The sequence below is a fragment of the Perognathus longimembris genome, chromosome 4, assembly GCF_023159225.1.
Source record: "Perognathus longimembris pacificus isolate PPM17 chromosome 4, ASM2315922v1, whole genome shotgun sequence".
In the NCBI taxonomy this organism is placed as follows: Eukaryota; Metazoa; Chordata; class Mammalia; order Rodentia; family Heteromyidae; genus Perognathus; species Perognathus longimembris.
In genome coordinates this window covers 23,239,877-23,261,338 of record NC_063164.1, presented here as the reverse complement: position 1 = coordinate 23,261,338, position 21,462 = coordinate 23,239,877, and the positions used below count along the sequence as shown (strand labels likewise).

General features: G+C 36.5%; 1 protein-coding gene across 1 annotated transcript in view; it reads left to right on the top strand.

Annotated features, from left to right (window-relative positions):
- Pikfyve (phosphoinositide kinase, FYVE-type zinc finger containing) overlaps window positions 1–13,442 on the top strand; it is a 73,375-nt gene extending 59,933 nt beyond the window's left edge. Inside the window, 10 exon segments of the mRNA XM_048344857.1 lie at window positions 92–175; window positions 1,142–1,239; window positions 4,517–4,681; window positions 6,489–6,548; window positions 7,247–7,423; window positions 8,769–8,872; window positions 9,782–9,910; window positions 10,918–11,179; window positions 11,612–11,686; window positions 12,243–13,442. Of these exon segments, the coding sequence (XP_048200814.1) occupies window positions 92–175; window positions 1,142–1,239; window positions 4,517–4,681; window positions 6,489–6,548; window positions 7,247–7,423; window positions 8,769–8,872; window positions 9,782–9,910; window positions 10,918–11,179; window positions 11,612–11,686; window positions 12,243–12,358 (1,270 nt within the window). The 3' untranslated portion in view covers window positions 12,359–13,442.
- Window positions 13,443–21,462: the final 8,020 nt, after the last annotated feature.

Sequence of the window (21,462 nt, the reverse complement as noted above, 5' to 3'; positions counted from 1 at the left end):
GTAGTTGTTTGTCTTTTTTTACCCTGTGTCTCTCAATTTTGGTATTCCAGAGGTTAACATTTAACTCTTTTCAACTTATTTATACCCAAAGTTGTAAAGAATACCGAAATGCCTTGGAGGAATTATCTAAAGCAACTCTGTGGAACAGTACTGAAGAAGGGCTTCCACCAAATAGGTGATTCATTTTAATTTAGCTTTGTCATTTTTATATCTTGGGCTTTTGTTTGTTAAAGCATATAATCAGTATGATCCAGATAATGGCATTTATTTTAACTAGCAAAAAAGACAACAATGGGGCTAGGGATATGGCCTAGTGGCAAGAGTGCTTACCTCGTATACATGAGGCCCTAGGTTCGATTCCCCAGCACCACATATACAGAAAATGGCCAGAAGTGGCGCTGTGGCTCAAGTGGCAGAGTGCTAGCCTTGAGCAAGAAGATGCCAGGGACAGTGCTCAGGCCCTGAGTCCAAGCCCCAGGACTGGCCAAAAAAAAAAAAGACAACAAAATTTAAATATAACAAAAGATTTAAGTCTCTTTCTTTTCTGCCAATTACATAACATTGTAGGTTTAAACTCATATCACTTTTGAAAAGTAAGACAATAAGCATTCTTTTCATTTAAAAGTTTCAAATTAGGCAATGTATGCTTGGCTTTCTAATTTTAGGTGTCTGAATTTTCTGTAGTAACTAAAGATCCTAATACTTTAAAAGCACTCAAATTAATTCTTTTAATATATTCAGTATTTTAGAATGGAGTTGTTAAAGGCTCATTACTGAAGTGGATTTTTCAAGCTGTACTAAGTTGATAAAATAAAAATTAACATCATTGGTAATTTAGAGAAAACAAAAATTGATAGTTTCATGAATGACTTGTTGGTACTTATATAATTCCAATGGCAGTGGGGGAAATATTATAAAGATGCTTTTGTGCATCTTGCACTCATTTTTATAATTATAGCATTTTCCAGTAGATATTTTAAGACTGTTTCTTCGATGTTATGACATATTTATTTAAGTTATAAATCAGTACTTATATTGTGGAGGGGGCTAGATGAGGAGTGGATTAGTGTGGAAATTAGAATATTGGCTATTTCCTGTCTGCATAGTTTAAAACCAATCTTCCCTTTGCTTTTCATTTTAGTGTTTTAGATAGCAGACCAAAGAGTAGCAGCCCTATTAGATTACCTGAAATCAGTGGAGGACAGACAAACCGTACAGCAGAAGTAGAACCACAACCAAGTAAGTTTACAAATGTATAAATACTTTGTGATTGTTTCATTTATGATTATGAATGTCATCTGGCAAAAATTCTGGGTTTTGAAATGTGTGAATTTAAGCATATTTGAATATTCTCTTTATACATGTTACAGTTTTCATCTTTATTACCTTAAATACAGATTCAAATTATTGAATTTGAAATTCCTTAAAAGCTACTTAGTGTATGCAAAAAAAAAACAACTCCAAGGAGGATCTGCTTTTTGAGAACTTAAAGTTTAGAATATTATATCATAGCATATAATCTGTAACCCAATTGTATCTCTTAAGTCATTCTGTGAGGTGGAATTATCCTACTAAAACATATTAAAAGAAACAAAAACTGCAAAACAATATCTCCTATGAATATGTAAACATGAAAACCTTCAGTAGGGTATTAACAAATTGCAATGTATATGCTACAAAATTAAGAAGAGTGAGGGAAGGGCTGGGTTGGGAAGAATGGGTCAGACTATTGAAAGGAGTGACATGGTTTGGGGAGGGTAAGGGGAAGCACGATGGTGGGACAAATGGTGAACTAATTCAACAGTGATACTCATTAGACACTATGTTGAAAATGAACTATACAACTTGTTGGAGAGAGGAGACCAGAAGGGAAAAACTGGGAGAAAACAAAGGAAAAAGTGACCCTGTTTAAGCTTATGTAATTGTAACCCCTCTGTATATCACCTTTACAATAAAAATTAATAAAATTTAAAAAAAGAAAAAAAAGTAGATTAACTTGCCTAACATTAGACAAAAGTCATGGAAGTAGAATTTGAACTTGGATCTACTTACCTATTTGTTACCAATGCATTTGGCTACACAATTAACAGACTGCTCAACAGTCAATTCAACCCCATTCATAATGTAAGAAGTCCAATTCATAATTTAGATAAATATGGGTTTCAAATTGGGAAAAAAAGTCTTGAAATATCTCCTGGCTACAAGAAAAGGCAGAATGCTGTAATATAAAAGTGCATGGAAAAATGTTCAAAAGCATAGGCTTTATAAAACTATTTCCCCATCATCATTAGGAGTGCCTCAATATGGGTTTAAACAAGTCATTATTTTTATAAAATAACTATTCCTGGGGGTAGGCAGCTGCTGGCATTTGTTCAACTGTACAGTATTCTTATAACAATACATAGATGGATAGTTTCTCTTTGATTATCTTAAGTTTTCCTCATAGGTAAGACTATTCTGATTTTATTTACATTTGAGGCAGAGATCAGAGAAGAGCGGTACAAGGCACCCCTGTAGTCTTGTATTATGCAAGTGCATTATCTATGCCCCCTTCAGTCTAGTGGTCAGAAGTAAGTCCTACAGGCATGTCTACCTGTAAAGGAGATCATGGAGGTAGCAGCAGGCATGCCCTGTTGTCTTTACAAACCATAATCTATTTATTTGGTCTCTACATAGTACATTAAAAACAAAACCCCTGTTGTTTCCTTATCTTGGAGTTCATTTCAATTAGCCTCATTTTACATGGCCATATATACATAGCTATTGAACTATTGTGATCCTCTTCTAGAACTATCCCAGACATATACTAATTATTGCAAATGAGGGAAACCATGGAGTCAATGTTTCTTTGGGTCTCGCTTACTTCACTTAATATGATTTTTTTCTAAGTCTTTAGTAGTCATTTTTGAAAGCTACCATAAGCAAAATATTTTCCTGTGTAAAAATATAGGAACATAAGATTAAACAATGTTGACTTTAATTTATTACTAATGTTAATTTCACTTATGAATAATTTAGTTTATAAAATAGCTTTGTGTTTACCTTTTCACTGTATTAAATATTATAAAAACTCAGCTAATTTACATTTGTTGCTCATGATATGGCTGGTTTAAAAATATATTTGAAAGGCCTGGAACATTTCTCACATTATGACATTCAGCTAGCTGAGCATTGCTCTCCTATTTCTGATAAATGAGTACAGTTAACTACCTAAAAACAACAGCTATAACATCATGTGGGATTATTTGTGTAACTGAAAAGATTTCTGGTAAATAATGCTTCAATGAACATAGTTGTGCTAGTAGCTTTAATGTGTCCTTGTTTGTGGTCATTTGGATAAATGCCTAGAAGTTGGATTGCTGGGAGAGCTCTATGTTTAGTCTTTTGAGGAATCCTCATACTGTTTTCTAGAGTGGTTGAACAAGTTTACACTCCTCTACCAGCAGCGTGGTGGCGTTCCTTTTGGACATCCCCACCAGCATCTGTTGTTATTAGATTTCTTGATAATAGCCATTCTAACTGGGGTGAGGTGGAATCTCAATGTTGTTTTGATTTCTTTTTATACCCAGAGATGTTGAGCATTTCTTCATGTGTCTATTGGCCATTCTTATTTCCTCTTCAGGGAAGTCTCTCTTAAGTCTTTAGTCTACTTGTTAGTGGGGTGCTTGTTTCTTTGAGGATTTGTTTTTGGGGGATTTTAATATTGAACCAACCCAGATGCTCTTCAGAAGATGAGTGGATCAGGAAAATGTTGTATGTATACACAACTGAATTCCATGCTTTCATCAGAAAATATGATATCGTCCCATTTGTAAGGAAATAGAAAGACTTGGAAAAACTCATATTAACTGAAGTAAGCCAGACCCAAAGAAACATAGACTCCATGGTTTTCCTCATTTGTAATAATTAGTATATGTCTAGGATAGTTCAAGCAAAGGACCACAGAGCTCAGGAACTATGTACATATGATCTTATATAAGATGATGCTAAGTGAAATGAACTCTAAGATATGGGCACAAGAAGTTTATCTTTTTTGTTGTTTTTAATGTATGGTGTGAAGTCATTTCTTTTTTTTTTTTTGCCTTTGGTTTATCCCCTCTTATCACTGTATCTGATTTTGGTACCCTGTGTCTTGTATATATGTGTATTTGAATTGGGGAAGGGAAGAGGAACAACATAATGGTGAGACAAAGATCGAACCAATGCAACAGCCATACAAGATAATATGTTGGAAATAAACTTTACAACTTTGGGAGGGAGTTGGGGGGAGGGAAAGTGGGAGAAAATGAGGGAGGGGCTAACAGTGTTTGGCAAGAAATGTACTCATTACCTTACATATGTAGCTGTAACCCCTGCTGTACTTCATCTTGACAATGAAATTAAAAAAAGATTTCTGTAACCCCAATTTACTAATTGTTTATAGTGGTAACTGCTAACAAAGGAATGAGTTGGAATTTTTTATTCTTTTATTACAGTGACCTGTACTTAAAAGTAATATGTTACTTCTTACTTTTAGCAAAAAAGGCTTCTGGAATGTTGTCCTTCTTCAGAGGGACAGCAGGGAAAAGCCCTGATCTGTCTTCGCAGAAGAGGGAGACCTTACGTGGAGCAGATAGTGCTTACTACCAGGTTGGGCAGACAGGCAAGGAAGGGATGGAAAATCAAGGCCTTGAACCCCCAGGTGTGTTAAGGAGACCAAATGTATTTATTCTAGGTTTTAATTTTTATTTTCAGTCTCATATATTTCTTGTGGGCTTCACCAGATAGTTCTTGTTGGTGAAAGTAGGGCTTTTCTTATGCTCTCACTTGTTATTATGGTGGGTAGCCTTTCCATGACATGATGCTTGGAGAGTCCATCTGGTTTCAGATGTTATTTTCACTTACTGTGTGGTAGAACCAGAAATCCTTGGTTGCCATACTTACAAAGAGGCAAAACAGTGTTTTCTCAGATTGACTGAGGGCTAAATGGAATTTTGCATGTAAATCATCCATCTTGTTATGTAGTTAATAATATATATATATATTCAAATTTTTTCATTTCACTCTTTCCCCTATGTTTTCTTTGTTTTCCAATATCTGGAAAACTGGCCATTTATATCCACATTTATTTTTAAATGACTCTACCATAAACACAGTGGATTTAGCGGTAGGTTTGCCAGAAAGACCAGGCAAATAAAAATTAAAAAAAAAAACAAAAAAAAAACAACAGGGCTGGGGATATAGCCTAGTGGCAAGAGTGCCTGCCTTGGATACACGAGGCCCTAGGTTCGATTCCCCAGCACCACATATACAGAAAACGGCCAGAAGCGGCGCTGTGGCTCAAGTGGCAGAGTGCTAGCCTTGAGCGGGAAGAAGCCAGGGACAGTGCTCAGGCCCTGAGTCCAAGGCCCACGACTGGCCAAAAAAAAAAAAAAAAAAAAAAGATGTTTAAAAAAAAACAAAAAAAACAAAAAAACAACAATTAAGACTGATAAATTAGGGCTGGGAATATGGCCTAGTGGCAAGAGTGCTTGCCTCGTATACATGAAGCCCTAGGTTCGATTCCCCAGCACCATATATATAGAAAGCGGCCAGAAGTGGCGCTATGGCTCAAGTGGCAGAGTGCTAGCCTTGAGCAAAAAGAAGCCAGGGACAGTGCTCAGGCCCTGAGTTCAAGGCCCAGGACTGGCAAAAAAAAAAAAAAAAAGACTGATAAATTAGGGACACATTCTCTACACCTGGGAAAACCTGATCATAGACCTGATAAAAAGAAGCCACAGTACTAGACACTAATGTCTCATGCTTGTTTTCCTAGCTACTTAGGAAACTGAGATTCAGAGAATTGTGGTTTAGAATCAGCCTGGGCAGAAAAATCTTGGAGACTCCCATCTCCAAAATAACCAGCAAAAAGAAGGGTGGAGATGTGGCTCAAGTGGTAGAGTGCCAGCAAGCAATCATAAGGCCCTGAATTCAAACTTCAGCACTGCCAAGAAAAGGCTAGAAATTGTTATTGTAAGTGCTGAGTTACCATAGGAATCACTTAAATGTCAGAAAAACTATTCAACCCAAATTTTCTTTATTTTTAATGTACACATTGAACTTTCATAAAATCATATACATTTTAATCATCTATAATTGTATATATATTCTGTGTTTGTGTGGTAGTTACTTAACTCAGATTTTTTTTTTTCTAGTTCTGGGTTCTGAATGCAGGGGGCCTGTATTTGCTTGCTCACAGCTGGCACCTTTACTATTTGAGCCATCCCCTCAGACCTACTTTTTGCCGGCTAATTGCAGATAGTATCTCTCAGAGTTTTCTGTCTGAGTAGCTTTGAACCTTGATCTTCACGCCCCACCTTCCCAAGTACCTAGGATTACAGGCATGAGCTACTAGTGCCTGACCCAACTCAAATATTTTTATAGTTTGTTTGCTAATTTGTGTTGCCATATCTGGGAAAAGAAAGAACAACTTAATATTAACATTTTGCTTTTACTACTGATATCTTTAGATGAAATAGATGGAGGAGATACACAAAAGAAACAACTCACAAATCCTCATGTAGAACTTCGTAAGTATGCAATTAATACATTATTTGTGTGGGGAAAGGGACCATAACTAAGCAAACTCTATTATGTGAGACTTTTAGCTTTGTGCTAGATAAATCTTCTGCCCCCCTGGCTGCATCTGGTTTGTTGATTAGTGTGAGACATGGTCTTGCTTTGTAGCCTAGTTTGGCCTATGGTGCTCCTATATCAATCTCTCAAGTTGGTGGGGTTACAGATAGCCACCATGCCCAGCATATGTTGAATATTTTTGAAATGTATATTAACTATATGTTGAAATAAGGTTTATTTAATCTATAATTTCATTCAGAATATATATTGTTTGATTGATAAATTTCATTATAATTTAAAAATTCTACTTTCAAGTTTTAATATTTAAGTATTTTCTTTCTAGGTAATTGGGAGCCACTAAGATTGACAAGCATTAAGATGCTTACTAAAAATTGCTATAGAATACCACAATAAAAATATAATAGCTAGTGTGAAATGGGAAACTTTTAATTATTTTGAAAATGTGTAATAGAGCAGATAATGTTCTCTAATATTCTCTACTCTGAAGATCACTTCATCCAAATTGTGCTGCATAGGGCTTTAGACTTAACCTAAAAGATGCTGTCACAGAAAAATGGTGGCATTCAGTGCATGGTGGAAAGATATTTTCTGATTTATTGAAACAAAGTTTTAAAAAATCTTTTCTGTGTAGAATTTTCTGATGCTAATGCCAAGTTTTACTGCCGGCTGTACTATGCCGGAGAGTTTCATAAGATGCGAGAAGTGATTCTGGGCAGCAGTGAGGAAGACTTCATTCGTTCCCTTTCCCACTCATCACCCTGGCAGGCCCGAGGAGGCAAATCAGGAGCTGCCTTCTATGCAACGGAAGGTAAGTCTTTAAAGTCATCTACTGGTGGCCAGGAGTTTGGCCTAGTGGTAGAGTGCTTGCCTAGTTTGTATTATGCCCTGAGTTTGATTCCTCGGTACCCTATATACAGAAAAAGCCAGAAGTGGCACTGTGGCTCAAGTAGTAGAGTGCTAGCTTTGAGCAAAAAGAGTTCAAGGGCGGGGCTGGGGATATGGCCTAGTGGCGAGAGAGCTTGCCTCGTATACATGAGGCCCTGGGTTCGATTCCCCAGCACCACATATACAGAAAACGGCCAGAAGTGGCGCTGTGGCTCAAGTGGCAGAGTGCTAGCCTTGAGCAAAAAGGAAGCCAGGGACAGTGCTCAGGCCCTGAGTCCAAGGCCCAGGACTGGCCAAAAAAAAAAAAAAAAAAGAGTTCAAGGGCAGTGCCCAGGCCCTGAGTTCAAGCCCCATGACTGATTAAAAAAATCATCTACTGGTTAGTATTGTATAATTTTCTTCCTTAAGATAATTTTTGAATCATTTGAACTGATAAAGTACAGTATTGACTGCAACATTTTCTAGCTATTATTTCTGTTTGTGAGAAGATGTGATAATTGTTTAAAGGACTGCACATATATGTTTTTTTAATGAGACTCAGACATACTATTTTTTTTTTTTTTTTTTTTTTTTGGCCAGTCCTGGGGCTTGGACTCAGGGCCTGAGCACTGTCCCTGGCTTCCTTTTGCTCAAGGCTAGCACTCTGCCACTTGAGCCACAGCGCCACTTCTGGCCGTTTTCTGTATATGTGGTGCTGGGGAATCCAACCCAGGGCCTCATGTATACGAGGCAGGCACTGTTGCCATTAGGCCATATCCCCAGCCCCTCAGACATACTATTAAACACCTATCTAGCTCTAATTCTCCAAATGTAAATAGAAATAGAACTTGTAAAAAACTCAAATGAACTGATGAGAGAAAGGTAGCGATATAGAAATATTTAAACATATTGTGGCCATTTATATTTAACATTCTATTCTCTCTGCCCACCGAAAGCAAAATTATTTAAGAAAATAAAAGAAGAAATTTGCTACCTGATAAGAACTTCCATAAATCTGACTTAGTGGATTGTTAGTAATGAAGTTTACGAAATTTTACTTGATAGTGCTAAAATGTAAATCATCTAGCAATGAAATTGAACGTGGTACTATCAAAAGTAGAAGCTTTTCAATAGAAAATTGTGTTTTCATCAAAAATTTCATTGTGACAGCAGAAAATAAATACTCCTTAAAAATAAAATCAAGCAGATAATTTGGGATCTCTGGGATTATTTATTGTAGATGAGAGTATATGTTATATCTGAGTGTGCATGAAATTTTTGCCTTGTAGATGACAGATTCATTTTGAAGCAAATGCCTCGTCTAGAAGTCCAGTCTTTCCTCGACTTTGCACCACACTACTTCAATTATATTACAAATGCTGTACAACAAAAGGTAGAAATCCTAACTCTTGGTGTATACTGAAAGTTTGCTTGGCTTTTTCACACCTTGAAGGTTAGTCCTCTTGGCAGTTTTTCGTGTGATAAGATGAGCAGAGCATAGATTGCTGCTATGCTATTGAAGTATAAAATAGAATGCAGAGATTTCAAACTGTATTTCTTTTGTCCCTGCCATTGAGGAATCAAATGACTTCAAACAAGCTTCTTTTAATTGGTGTGTATATTAAGACTAGGTGAACTTAGTTGTACACTTAGTAATTTGCCATTTGTTGAGAACTTCCCTTAGCTAGGAAGAGGAAACCCAATGGCTCAGGTTTGTCTACTTGTCATTGAGCACTGAACCCACAACCCCATGAAGTTATAAAGGAGTTAATAGGGGCTGGGAATATGGCCTAGTGGTAAAGTGATCGCCTCGTATACATGAAGCCCTGGGGTCCATTCCTCAGCACCACATACACAGAAAAATCTGGAAGTGGCGCTGTGGCTCAAGTGGTAGAGTGCTAGCCATGAGCAAAAAGAAGCCGGTGACAGTGCTCAGGCCCTGAGTTCAAGCCCCAGGACTGGCAAAAATCAATACAAAAAACTAAAGGAGTTTTTTAAGTTTTTAAGTTCTGTTTTATTATGTGTTTATTGGGGGAAATTATTACATATTATAGTAAAGATTTTGAGTTTATGAATGATTTATCTTCTGGAGAATGTAAGGATTTAGTATTTTTACTGGCATTGCTTGTACACTTACCTTTGAGATCTGAGGGTAAGATTTCTTTCAAAATCATCTGGTTATATAAATAGAAAGTCATGTTTAGATCTTACATGGATAATGCAGGCATTGGTATTAAATTACAAATAATCCTTTATGGTTTTAGTATTTGCTTTCATCTTTGGGTTTTGTTTTTTTGAATAGAGGCCTACTGCTCTGGCCAAAATTCTTGGAGTTTACAGAATTGGTTATAAGAATTCTCAGAACAATACTGAGAAGAAGTTAGACCTTCTTGTCATGGAAAATCTTTTCTATGGGAGAAAGATGGCACAGGTAAGATACTATACTATGTGAAGCACTTTGTATTTCTGGTTCTTAAATATAATGAATCTAACTACTACCCTATTTTATAGTAAATATTTAGTTTTGGTTAATAGACCAGGTGTAACTTTTGAACTTATTGAAAGAAAGTCTAAAGAAAAATTGTTACTTATGACCTGTCTCTAAAATTTAACATTTCCAACATTTCAGAATCACAGAATTGGTAAACTAAGAAAGCAGATCTACATTTGCCATGTCAGTTTTAAAATAAATTAGCCGAGACTCAGAGAAATTAGGTACTTTATCAAAGTCACTTCATTATTTTAGATTTCAGGTTTATCTAGTTCTTCAGAATGCTGGTCATCACACTGTTTCCAGTCTAAAGATAAAAGAGCCTGCATGACTATAATCCAGTTGTTGCTTTCTTCATTTTGTATACATTTGTGTAAGAAGAGTATTGGCTCAACTAAATTATGTGCTTAACGACCTACATTCTGGCTCCTCAGCATCATCTTTAGCCAGGAACAGCACTGGTCTGCAGAATGTTGTACAGATCTTTACCTTTGAGTCCATTGCTTTTCCTGCCACTTGAATATTCCTACACTCGTGTTGTTGCTTCTACATTGCCATAGTAATTAGCACAGAGGTTTTGGTGTAAAACTTTTAATTTTCTGAGATTATTTACATTTTTACTGCTTTCTGATCAGGTTTTTTTTTTTTTTTTTGAGTTACTTGTTGAATAGTTTAAAGTGACCAGAATATTGCCAAACTGTTTAAGTAATTCAGTACCTGAGAATTTCATATAATATGGTTGTATCTGTCTTTTATGTGTCATATAATTAAATATTACTATGCATTTAATGACTTAAATTATAAAAGTTATTAAATTTTGTAAAGAAATTTAAAGTATATGTATATTGTAGTGACTATAAGGAGTGTTTCTGCCTTTTTAGTTTTAATTGCGTTAGTTAAGCATTGTAACACTGCACGTAAGTGACAAAGAATTTTCTTTCCCCTAGGTTTTTGACTTGAAGGGTTCACTTAGAAATCGAAATGTAAAAATGGACACCGGGAAAGAGAGTTGTGATGTGGTTCTCCTGGATGAAAATCTCCTAAAGATGGTTCGGGACAACCCTCTGTATATTCGCTCTCATTCTAAAGCTGTACTCAGAACCTCTATCCACAGCGACTCTCATTTCCTTTCCAGCCATCTCATTATAGATTATTCTTTGCTGGTTGGGCGAGATGATACAAGCAATGAGCTGGTAGTTGGAATTATAGGTAAGTCAATAGGCATACTCTACTCATAGCTCATTGTTGAAGCTGGAATAAAATTGTCAGGATTATTTGAAACTGGACGTAATATAGTAGTAGCTTATTGGATATTTCCACAAACTTTGATTTCAGATTTCAATGGTTTTTCACTTTAGTCCATTCTATCCAGTTTCCTTATTTCCATTTACATTATCTACATTAGCTATGAAGGTATTTAATATGAAGATTTTTTAAAAAAATTACTTACAAAGAAGGCCGTGGCTCATTATTGTGAGGATTCAACAAATTAATGTGGGAGAAAACAACAAACAGCACTGGGCATAGTGTCAGCAACTTAATAAAGTTCATTCCCATGTAATAGTAGTTATAGCTATTGTTATTTGATTATGTTTATTCACAAAACGTTTACTTATTTTACCTGTCCCCTTCTACTCTTAGATTATATTAGAACATTTACATGGGACAAAAAGCTTGAGATGGTTGTGAAATCAACAGGAATTTTAGGTGGACAAGGTGAGCAAGTGTTTGTTTTCTTTATTCTTGAAGTGACTCCTGTGTTTTCCTTACCAGTTTTGACTTAAAAAGTTTGCTGATTTTTTTTAATTTAAAAATTCTGTGGTTATTTTCATCATTTCCAAAAGAAATGATAATAACAGGAATTATGTAAGTGGGAAAATAGTTGTTTAAATTTGTGTTGAAATGCTAGAGGTTCTCAAATAAGGTTTTTTTTTTTTTTTGCCAGAGATTCTGAATAAGAGTTTGTTTTTGGTTAATAGTAGGTATCTAAGTTTTTAAAGTGCTGCTAGCTTTTTTTGTGTGTGTGCTTTGTATGTGTTTAAATGTCTCATCTCTAGGTGAGAGATCATCTCTTAAGAAAACAAAGCAAAACAATAAAGATAAACCTGCCCCAGGCAGGGGCGTGCCCGTGCAGGTGGCACAGTGCCCCATCTCCTTTCTCAGACTGTTCTGGCATGTGGCACTTTTATGTAAAAAGCTTAGGTGATTGGCAGTTGCCCAATCAATTATAAACATATAACAGCTTTTTTCCCTTTGTCTTTCATAATCTTAGGTAAAATGCCCACTGTAGTCTCTCCAGAGTTGTACAGGACTCGGTTTTGTGAAGCAATGGACAAGTATTTCCTGATGGTACCAGACCACTGGACAGGGTTGGATCTGAATTGCTGAAGCCCAGCACATCATTTGGGGTAGACTGTGGGGGAAACGCAACGGGAACAAGAGACCAAAAATGTGACATGTTTTGTTTCTTCATCACATTCACCTTTGGATACAAAGATCTTTCAGCTTCATAAATCTTTAATTTTTCATAACAGAAGGGTAAAAGCATTAATTTGCACTTTGTTTTTCAACGCCTTCGAATCAAGCTGTATAGATTTGGAAGTTGTATGACATATTCCCACTTAAGCTAAATCCAGATCCTTATGGCAAAAATTAGAGACAAGTAGATAGGATGAAAAACTACTGAGTTATTGTAATTTTCGAACTGAATTGTTTGAAGAAGCAGACACTATATTTTAAGTAGGTTGTGACTGTCCTTGTAACTCTCATTTCACACATTCTTTACCTAGAAATTATTTGTAGCACTGTTGAATTTGTGTGTTTCATATGTAATAATGTAATGTTATATGTTATTAGGAGATATGAAATCTTAAAAAAATTCTGTTTCACTTGTTAATGAGGAGTTAAGCAGGATAGCCCTGGTTTTTATTGAGGAATTTGGCTTAAATTGTGAATCCTGCCATGTTCTGAATGTCTTAGCTTCAAGTGTATGTGGTGTATTTAATTTCCATCTTCTCAGTAGGTGATGAGAGTTATACTATTAACTTTACACTCCCTTTATTTTGGAGTTATTCTTAAAAGCGTGTTGTTAAAAGCGTATTTTGTGTAATTAATATGTTAAATTGTACTTACCTGCAAGTGCTCAGTTTTTAGGGTTATTTTCTCCTTCATTTTCAGGGAAACTTCATAAATGAGTCTACAGTTACTAAATCCCTAAAGGAAGAATTGTTAATAAAGGATTTAAAAAAAATTTTTTTAAATCAGACCCAATTCAGGAATTTGGGTGAGAAGGAAACACTTAGTTGCTTTTTACCATAGTAAAGTATATTTCAAAACAATCAGTAATTTAAGTGTTTTCTAAAGTTTAAAAAGTCTCTTCTGTGGACCTAACTGCTTTTTAATTTTCTATGCACTGATGGTTCTGCTACTCAGAAATTCCTAATAGACAGTTATTCATAGTAAGGAATTTGTTGCTTAATGGGTCCCTCCCTCCCTTTCTTCCTCCTTCCCTCTATTCCTCCATCCTTCCATCCCTTCATCTGACTATCTCTCCTTCTCTCCTTCTTCCCTCTTTCTGTGTATATTGGTCCTAGAATTGAACTCCAGGCCTGGGCACTGTCCCTGAACTTTTCGGCTCAAGGTTAGCACTCTACCACTTGAGCCACAGCTCCATTTCCTACTTTTGGTGGTTAATTGGAGATAGAAGTCTCACAGACTTTCTTGCCCTTTCTGGCTTCGAACTGCAATCCTCAAATTTTAGTCTCTTGAGTAACTAGGATTACAGGCATGAACCACCAGTGCCTGGCAATAGCCAGCAATTTTGTTTGTTTTTTTAAAAAGTGATCAGAAATACTAAACTTTGGGGAACTACTGTAAGCCACATATTTTTCTCTTGGCTTCTTTTTGTAGCAAAGGTAACTTGGAGATTTGTAGGTTTAAGGATTCTACTGTTTTTAGACTTCCTAAAAGAGCACATTAATAGTCACAGAAAAAAGAAAAGAAAGCTGAATATATCCAGTTACAGATTATATAAAGTACATGAAGTAGGAACATTTTGGAAAGTTCGCTTTAGAGAATGAAGGCAGTAGTTTGATATTTGGTGCTTATTAAAAATGTGGCTAAATTTGAACTTGGAAGCAAGTTGACCAAGAGCTTATGACAGATTTGACAATAAGCCCCTCACTGTTCTTAAACTTGTGTATGTGCCTTTGAAGATATACAAAACACTGATAATTTTAGTTTTGATGTCAGTGACAAGTAAAGCAGCTGTACAGTGGTAAAAGATGTGTGGAATTTGGTTAGCTTTTTCATGTGTCCAGAAACAAAGATTTTGTGTCAAACTGGAGGTTCCAGCACTGTTTTGTCTTTGTTCATTTGTTTTCTGCCAGGACACTTAGAGTTACTAATCCTGTAGAACTAGGAAGATGTCTTCTCCTATCTATAATAGGGTTGTTTCTTTGTTTTCATTCCAAAACCATGTACATAGCTGGGATGTTTCATAGAAATAGCTCCAGATGATAATGTAGCCTGTCAGGTTTCTTTTCCTTGCTCATGACATGGAAAACAACCTATGGTAATTTCATGGTTAAACAATCTGAAGCAAGAGTTCTTGTTTAACTGTCATGTAGGCCTGTGTTATGAAGGTGAAACTCAAATTTAACAGTGTATTTTGAGTGGCACAACACATGCTTGGCCCTCAGCTGCTTGTTTATTAGACCATGATAACAGACATAAGGTGCTTGGAAACTGCTGTTCAGTTTAAGCACTGAACAATGATTTTCTTCTTTTGAACTCCTTTTCAATACCTAGAAAATATTAATGCTGAAAAGTTGGGAAAAGTTGGGAATGAAGAAAAAAAAATCTGTGCTTAGAGATCCTTCCTTAGAATACAAGATCAATCCTGAAAATAATTGATAGTAGCATGAGAAAACTATGTCAATATAATGCTTTGTATGAACATCTTATTTATAAATGTGAAGCTGTTTGATGCCATCAAAACTTAACTAAAATACAGAAATTGTTTACCTTTTTTTATTCCAGCTTAAGGGAAATAAAAGGGTAGAAAAGCTGCTGCAAGCCCTCTTTTTGTAGTCTCTTGAGAACTTTATAGATATTCAGACTCTCCTACGGAAGGTTGTGTCAGCTTTTCCTTGAGATTCAGGAGTAGTTTTCTAGGTTCGGCTTTTATTGAGTATTATAAATAGTTAGGTTGGTCATATTGTATCAGCTTTTATGAAAGCCGTGTAGCTTGTCAGCTTTTTTGACATTTTGCCCAATAGCAGGGGCCTTGTTTCAAACTGCCAAGGAAAATAATCCACCTGTAGAAAGTAGGGTGAGTTTTGAAGAGTGAAAATGATTGTATATGAGTCAGATAGGGAAATCAAGGAGGCCATTCTTTCTTTTTGAAGTGTTGACACACTGACTTATGCAGTATTCAGCCACCTAGTGCAATGCCTTTTTGTGTATGTCTTTGTAACACGGGTGCAGTGTATTATAGAAAAAAATAAAGATTACAGTCATGAGCAGTTTTCTTAATACTGCTGTGTTAGTTTTGTAAAAAATGTACATTATGTCTTTTGACAGGTTGAATTTTAAACTAGAGAAATAACAGTGTAAATCATAATAGTCTCTTAATTTAATATGACAAACTTCCATTAACAATATTAAGAGTACTTAATGTATTATAATGTATATATGTCTCTACTTTGGTTCTAGCTGTTTTATATGATTGTTGTATTATTTAAAAGATAATGACCTTGACCTTTTAGAGACTTGTAAATAAAGAGGACTTAACAATAAACTGGAATTTACTTACTCGAGTTTGAGTCTGTCTGAGGGAATTAGCAAAAGGAGAAGGAGTTGAGCGCACAAGCCTCATCCCTGGCCTGCCCCTGTTGGGTTCTGTCTATTCTCTTCTTTTCCCAAAGGAAGACTGAAATTTCTCATTGAAGCCACAGTTCATTTTGGCTAACAACAGGTATGGCTATATTGGCTTTCTCATTCTTCCCATGTTTTTACACTTTCCTAAGAAGGCACTCAAGGAAATGAAGCCCTTTTCTATGTAAGATTGGCTGAATTGGGTGAATGGGACGATCAACTCTCAGTTTCTCTTGTGTGCTTGGAGCCAACTCTCACCATGCTCCTCCAGTGCAGCACTGTCCTGTGGTTGTGAGTCTGAAGCGCAGAGGCCTACTTTTACCTGGATTCACGAGGACAGAGGTGAGAATGGCTGGCTTAAGGGGCTGAATGAAACTCAAAGGTGACCAAGCTGGTGACTGTGCCATGTAGGGAGTTGGGCAAGGTCACAGACTGGCAAACTCACCGTCTTCATCAATTTTGTTATAATCCCATAGTATTAAGCATACTTATATCTCTAGAACTTATTTAATTTCCAAAACAAAACAGCCCCCTTTTCTCCCATGTCCACATTTCAGGTAACTAACATCTGATGTGGTTTTTATAAATTCATCTACTTAATATACCTCATATGGATGGAATCATGTAGATAGTAATTTATAACTAGTCTATGTCACATAATTCCTAAAGGTTCACCCATGTTGTAGCATATGGCCTTTCTTTATTGATTGACTTGGACCAAGGAACCCACTTTAAAGCAGAAATTAGTCATTTGCTTATAGAAAATTGAGTTATTAAAGGTTATTTAAAAAATCCTTAAATAGTTGTACAAAGGGATATTAGTTCAACATGTAAGCTTGTGAGTACAGAGCATTCTCCACGTCTCTCCCAACCCACCCGTCCCCTCAACTTACCTGGTTCTGTTTTTGTATATGTACATTGATATCATGACTGCATCTACTCCCCATCTCTCTCCATTTGTCCGCCTCCTCCCCCCTTGACCTCATGCACCCTGCCCTTATTCCCTCTACAGTACACGTTCCAGGTTCCTGATATTCATTTTGTTAAACTGTAAGTGCTTCAAAGGAGTAACACCATTGGAATTGTCCCCTGCACATATCATACTTTTGTTAACATAAAGACTATCCTCAATCCTCAGGGCAAATGAAGCATAGAAGTTTAAGTTATTTTATTCTATTTTACTTTTAGTGGTACTAGGGTTTGATCTCAAGACCTGATGCTTACTTGGCATAAGCTTTACCACTTGAGCCACATCTCTAGTGCCCTATCCCCTTTGCTTTTACCTACTTTCAAGGCTGGCTTTAGACTTGGCCTCCTGAATAGCTAGGACTACAGGTACAAACCACCATGCCTTTTTTTGTTGTTAAGATGGAGGGGAAGTCCCTAACATTTTAACCTTAAACTGCTATCCTTACAATCTCCTCTAAGTGGTATTACAGGCATGAGCCACAGTGCCTGGCAACGTTGTTAAAAAAATATGAAAAAAATCCATCAGGGAACTGGACTGGAATTTCTGGGAGCATTATCTCTGGCCCTTATGAAGATCTGAATACCGCAGAGAGTATACATAGATTGGCTCATTTTGCCTACCAGCATTGCTAAACTTTTTGTCCCTGTTTTGAATGAGTACTATGGGGACTTGAGTTAATAATTCCATAGTGTTACTAGAGGTTAAAAAAAACAAACCACAAAACAAAACAGACATGGCTTTTACCAGCTGACAAGCCCTAAATTGCTTTTGGCCAGCAGAGTGAGTACACATTGAAATTTTCAGAGGAAAACATGCACTCTTGCCTCACTTGGGAGGGCCTGTTAAATACTTCTAATCACCTTCACTCTCATCAAAATAAAGGGCTTCTGGATTCACAAGCCACAACAGTCCAGACTCAGGTCCTCACAACTGACAACTGGAAGGCTGTACTTAGGACTGACTGTAGTTTAGTTTCCTAGTACCAATTCCATCTCCAAGAACAGATGCCATCCCAAACAAGACAGCTAGACTGAAAGGTCTCAGCTCCATAACTGTCTCCAAGTTATCTCTTCTTGAAACTTGAAAGTTTTACTTTTCTTCCCTGAAAAAATCCTTCCTTTTTCTCATAGAAAGATAGGCTGGAGGCTGCTTATCTTAATCTATCTGATCCCCTTTCTGTTTCTTCACCATGGTCTCTGGTAGATAACTTTTTTGCTTTAACTAACACAGACTTTTTTTTCTCTCCACAATTCTAGTACAGATTAAACACCTGCTGTGCCATTTTCTAAACCTCAGCTTTAATTAATTAGACTGGTTATAAGATAACTTAGCCTTGGGATGAAGCAAAAGAATCTGAACTAGTGTTGCCCCCATCAATGCAGATATCTGGTAGACCCATTCCAGACAATGATTCATAAATAAGAAGACAAGTCACTATCTCCTGCGGTAGATTTCTCCATGGAAACAAAAAGCCAGTCTTTCACCAGGTGAAATGGGCTGTAAAATAACCAAGCAGTTCCTCTAATTGGCTTTCTCAACACCCATGACTACCAGTGAATGGATAAAAAATTCTGGTCTGACTTAGACATGAAATATAGTATGTTTGCATAGTCACAGATCAAGCTGAAAGTTTTCTGAATCAGGTATTTTGCTATCTGTTTTGTTCTTACAGCACAACAGAGACATGCTACAAGTGAGTATGTACAGATGCCAACATAACTGTTCACAAGGATCAGGAAAGGCCATACCTTAACCTGCAGGGGTTGGGAGCTCCCAATTTCCCCTTGTCCATAAATAGCACTGATGTCATTCTCAGGTGACTGAGGTATATGGTGTGTTTCCACCTAATTGATTAGAGTGATGTGGACTTGGAGTGGCATGTCTTCTCTCACCAAGCATTCCATTTTGAATACTAGGCAAATTGCCACACAAAATTGATATTCTCACAACACTGGAACCAGGGTTGGAAGAATAGCCATCAAGTTACCAGGTTAACTTCAGTTGAACTCCAAAATGGTGTCCTAGGGGATGCCCACTGCTGAGATTATTTTTGTAACAATCTACATTCTTTCTTTTTTGTAGATCTCTTGCATCCCAACTTCTATCCTGATCTTTTCTGCTTCACAAGTAACCCAGCTCTATGTGAATCTGGAGGTGAAATACATGAAGATTATTTTAAACCAAAAACACTTGAACAAACAATAGTAGAACAAGCCTCATCTGACTAAAAGCAGAAGTATCCAAAAGTGTAACTTTATAAGTTCCTGAGGGAGTTTCCTGGCAAGAGGTGACTGACATTTAGAACTGTGATATTCAAAAGGGTTTTGTGAATGAATCCTATCAGAAGTTTTCTTGCTTGCTCATTGAGGCTTTAACTGTAAACGGTTTCCCCTGACCTTCCAGGAGCTACTCCTTTACAGGACCCTCCTTCATGCATGGGTAATAAATTTGCGTTAATATCTCTGTTGTCAATTAACTCACAGATTCCACACCTCTCAAACCCAAAGTCGGTAGAGATGTTTCGAGCACAATAGCAATGTACATACGATCACACGAGATGATCCCGAACAAAATGAACTACAAGATTTGGAAATAAGTGGTTGGTTTGTCTTTGTTGTTGTTATTTCACTTGTACCCTATGAAATTACGCCTTTTTCTGTTGTCTTTCTTCCCCATGATTTTACCCCTGATATCACTGTAACTGACTTCAGTACACTGGGTATTGTATGTACATTTATTGGAACTAGGGAAAGGGAACATGAAAATGGAGAGACAAAAGGTAAAAGGTGAACCAATGCAACAGCAATACTTACAAGACAATATGTTGTAAACCAACTATACAAGTTGTGGGAGGGAACCAAAGAGGGAGGAAGTGGGAGTAAAACAAAGAAGGAGGTAAAAAGTTTGATAAGAAATGTACTCACTGCCTTACATATGTAACATATTCACTACCTTACCTATGTAACTATAACCCTTCTGTACATCCCCTTGGCAATAAAATTAAAATTTAAAAAATACGACCAAGCTTATACTATAAGATAGTTTTTCTGTGCTTTTAAAGCATTTTATCTGCAGAAGGGAAAAGTCGGGCATAACTTGTACTAATGTGCTGGATGTGTCTGAAGTTTCATTCATTTGGGGACTGGAATTAGATACAGTGACTTGGGGTCATCTTAGATAGCAAAATATTAGTTTCTACCCCACTCATTGTATGCTCCAGTATGACCTCATCATAATGGGAACACTCCTCCTGCTCACAGCAACATGAGAAAAAATTCACGTAGTAGCTCATGCATTAGCATTTAAGAGCCCAAGGGGGTATTTTATAGAATGGATGCTCATTCAAGTCTCAACACAGGCCGGGTAGGTATCTTTATTTTATATAATATGCTTTACATTTGATCAGCTTTGGGGGTTAATAGTTAAAATTTTCACAATTAGACAAATTTTCTGAAGTGCTAAATGTGATGCTTTGATGACCTAACAAAATTCATGTTTAAGTTCAGTGCTTTTCTCATTATAGGTAGGACGACAGACATATACCACTTTGGGCAGCTATTGATGGAGATGGGGTCTTAAGTTTATGGCCAGGATGTCCTCTAATTATAATACCCCTGATCTCTACCTCCAAGTGACAAGAATTACAGGCATGACTCGCCAGTTCCTAACCTGACCTTATATCCACTTCTTACTGTATGAAATATTATTATTATTATTTTGTCAGTCATGGGGCTTAAACTCTGGGCTTGGACGCTGTCCCTGAGCTTTTCAGTGCAAGGCTAGTGCTCTACCACTTTGAGCCACAGCACCACTTCCCCTTCTTATCCTATACTGCCCTGTGTAACTGCAGGACTCTGCAGAGCAGCCCCTTGACTATGGGTCTTCCAGCCTCCAAAACAGTGAGCCAAATACACCTTTACTCCTCATAAAATACTCAGTCTATGGTTTTCAGTTACAGCAACAAAATGGAAATGGTCTGACTTATGGATAAATTTGGAATAGCAAAACATATACATAGATGTATATATACTTGGAAGGGAGTGGCTATATACATGAGGATCTATCTGTTAAAAATGTAAGGTGTTATTTTCAATGTCTTCATTTGCTGAAAGTTTTAAAGATTATTTTATATACTGGAAAATAAAAAGACATGAAATCTAATTTTACACTAGTAGATATCTTTTAATTAGCTGTCCTGAATTTGGTCCTGGTTTTAATTTGCTGCTTACGACATTGAAAAATTCTAAAATGCCAGAATATGTGTGTGAGCATAGAAAAAAAGTGAGCAATACTAGTTTAATATATTCTGTTCAGAAATGTAATGTTTTTCAAATGAAAATAGCATTGAAAGTTTTTTATTTGAAAATATCACATACCTCACATATTTCACAAATTTGCTGTTCATATACCAGTAAAATAATAGATTCAAGCCTGGTAATAAAAAGGAATCTATAATGTGTAAGTACCATCTGAAAGATGTTGATGTTGATAAGATGTAATAGGGAGAGTCTTTTATTAAAATTATTTCCCACATGGCCAATTTAAAGAATTACAGCCCTATATTTAGAATAAGCCATGAAAAATTAGAAAGAATGTAAGTTATTTTTTGGTTACCTCAAGAGATTGTTTACAAGACCTCCCTCTT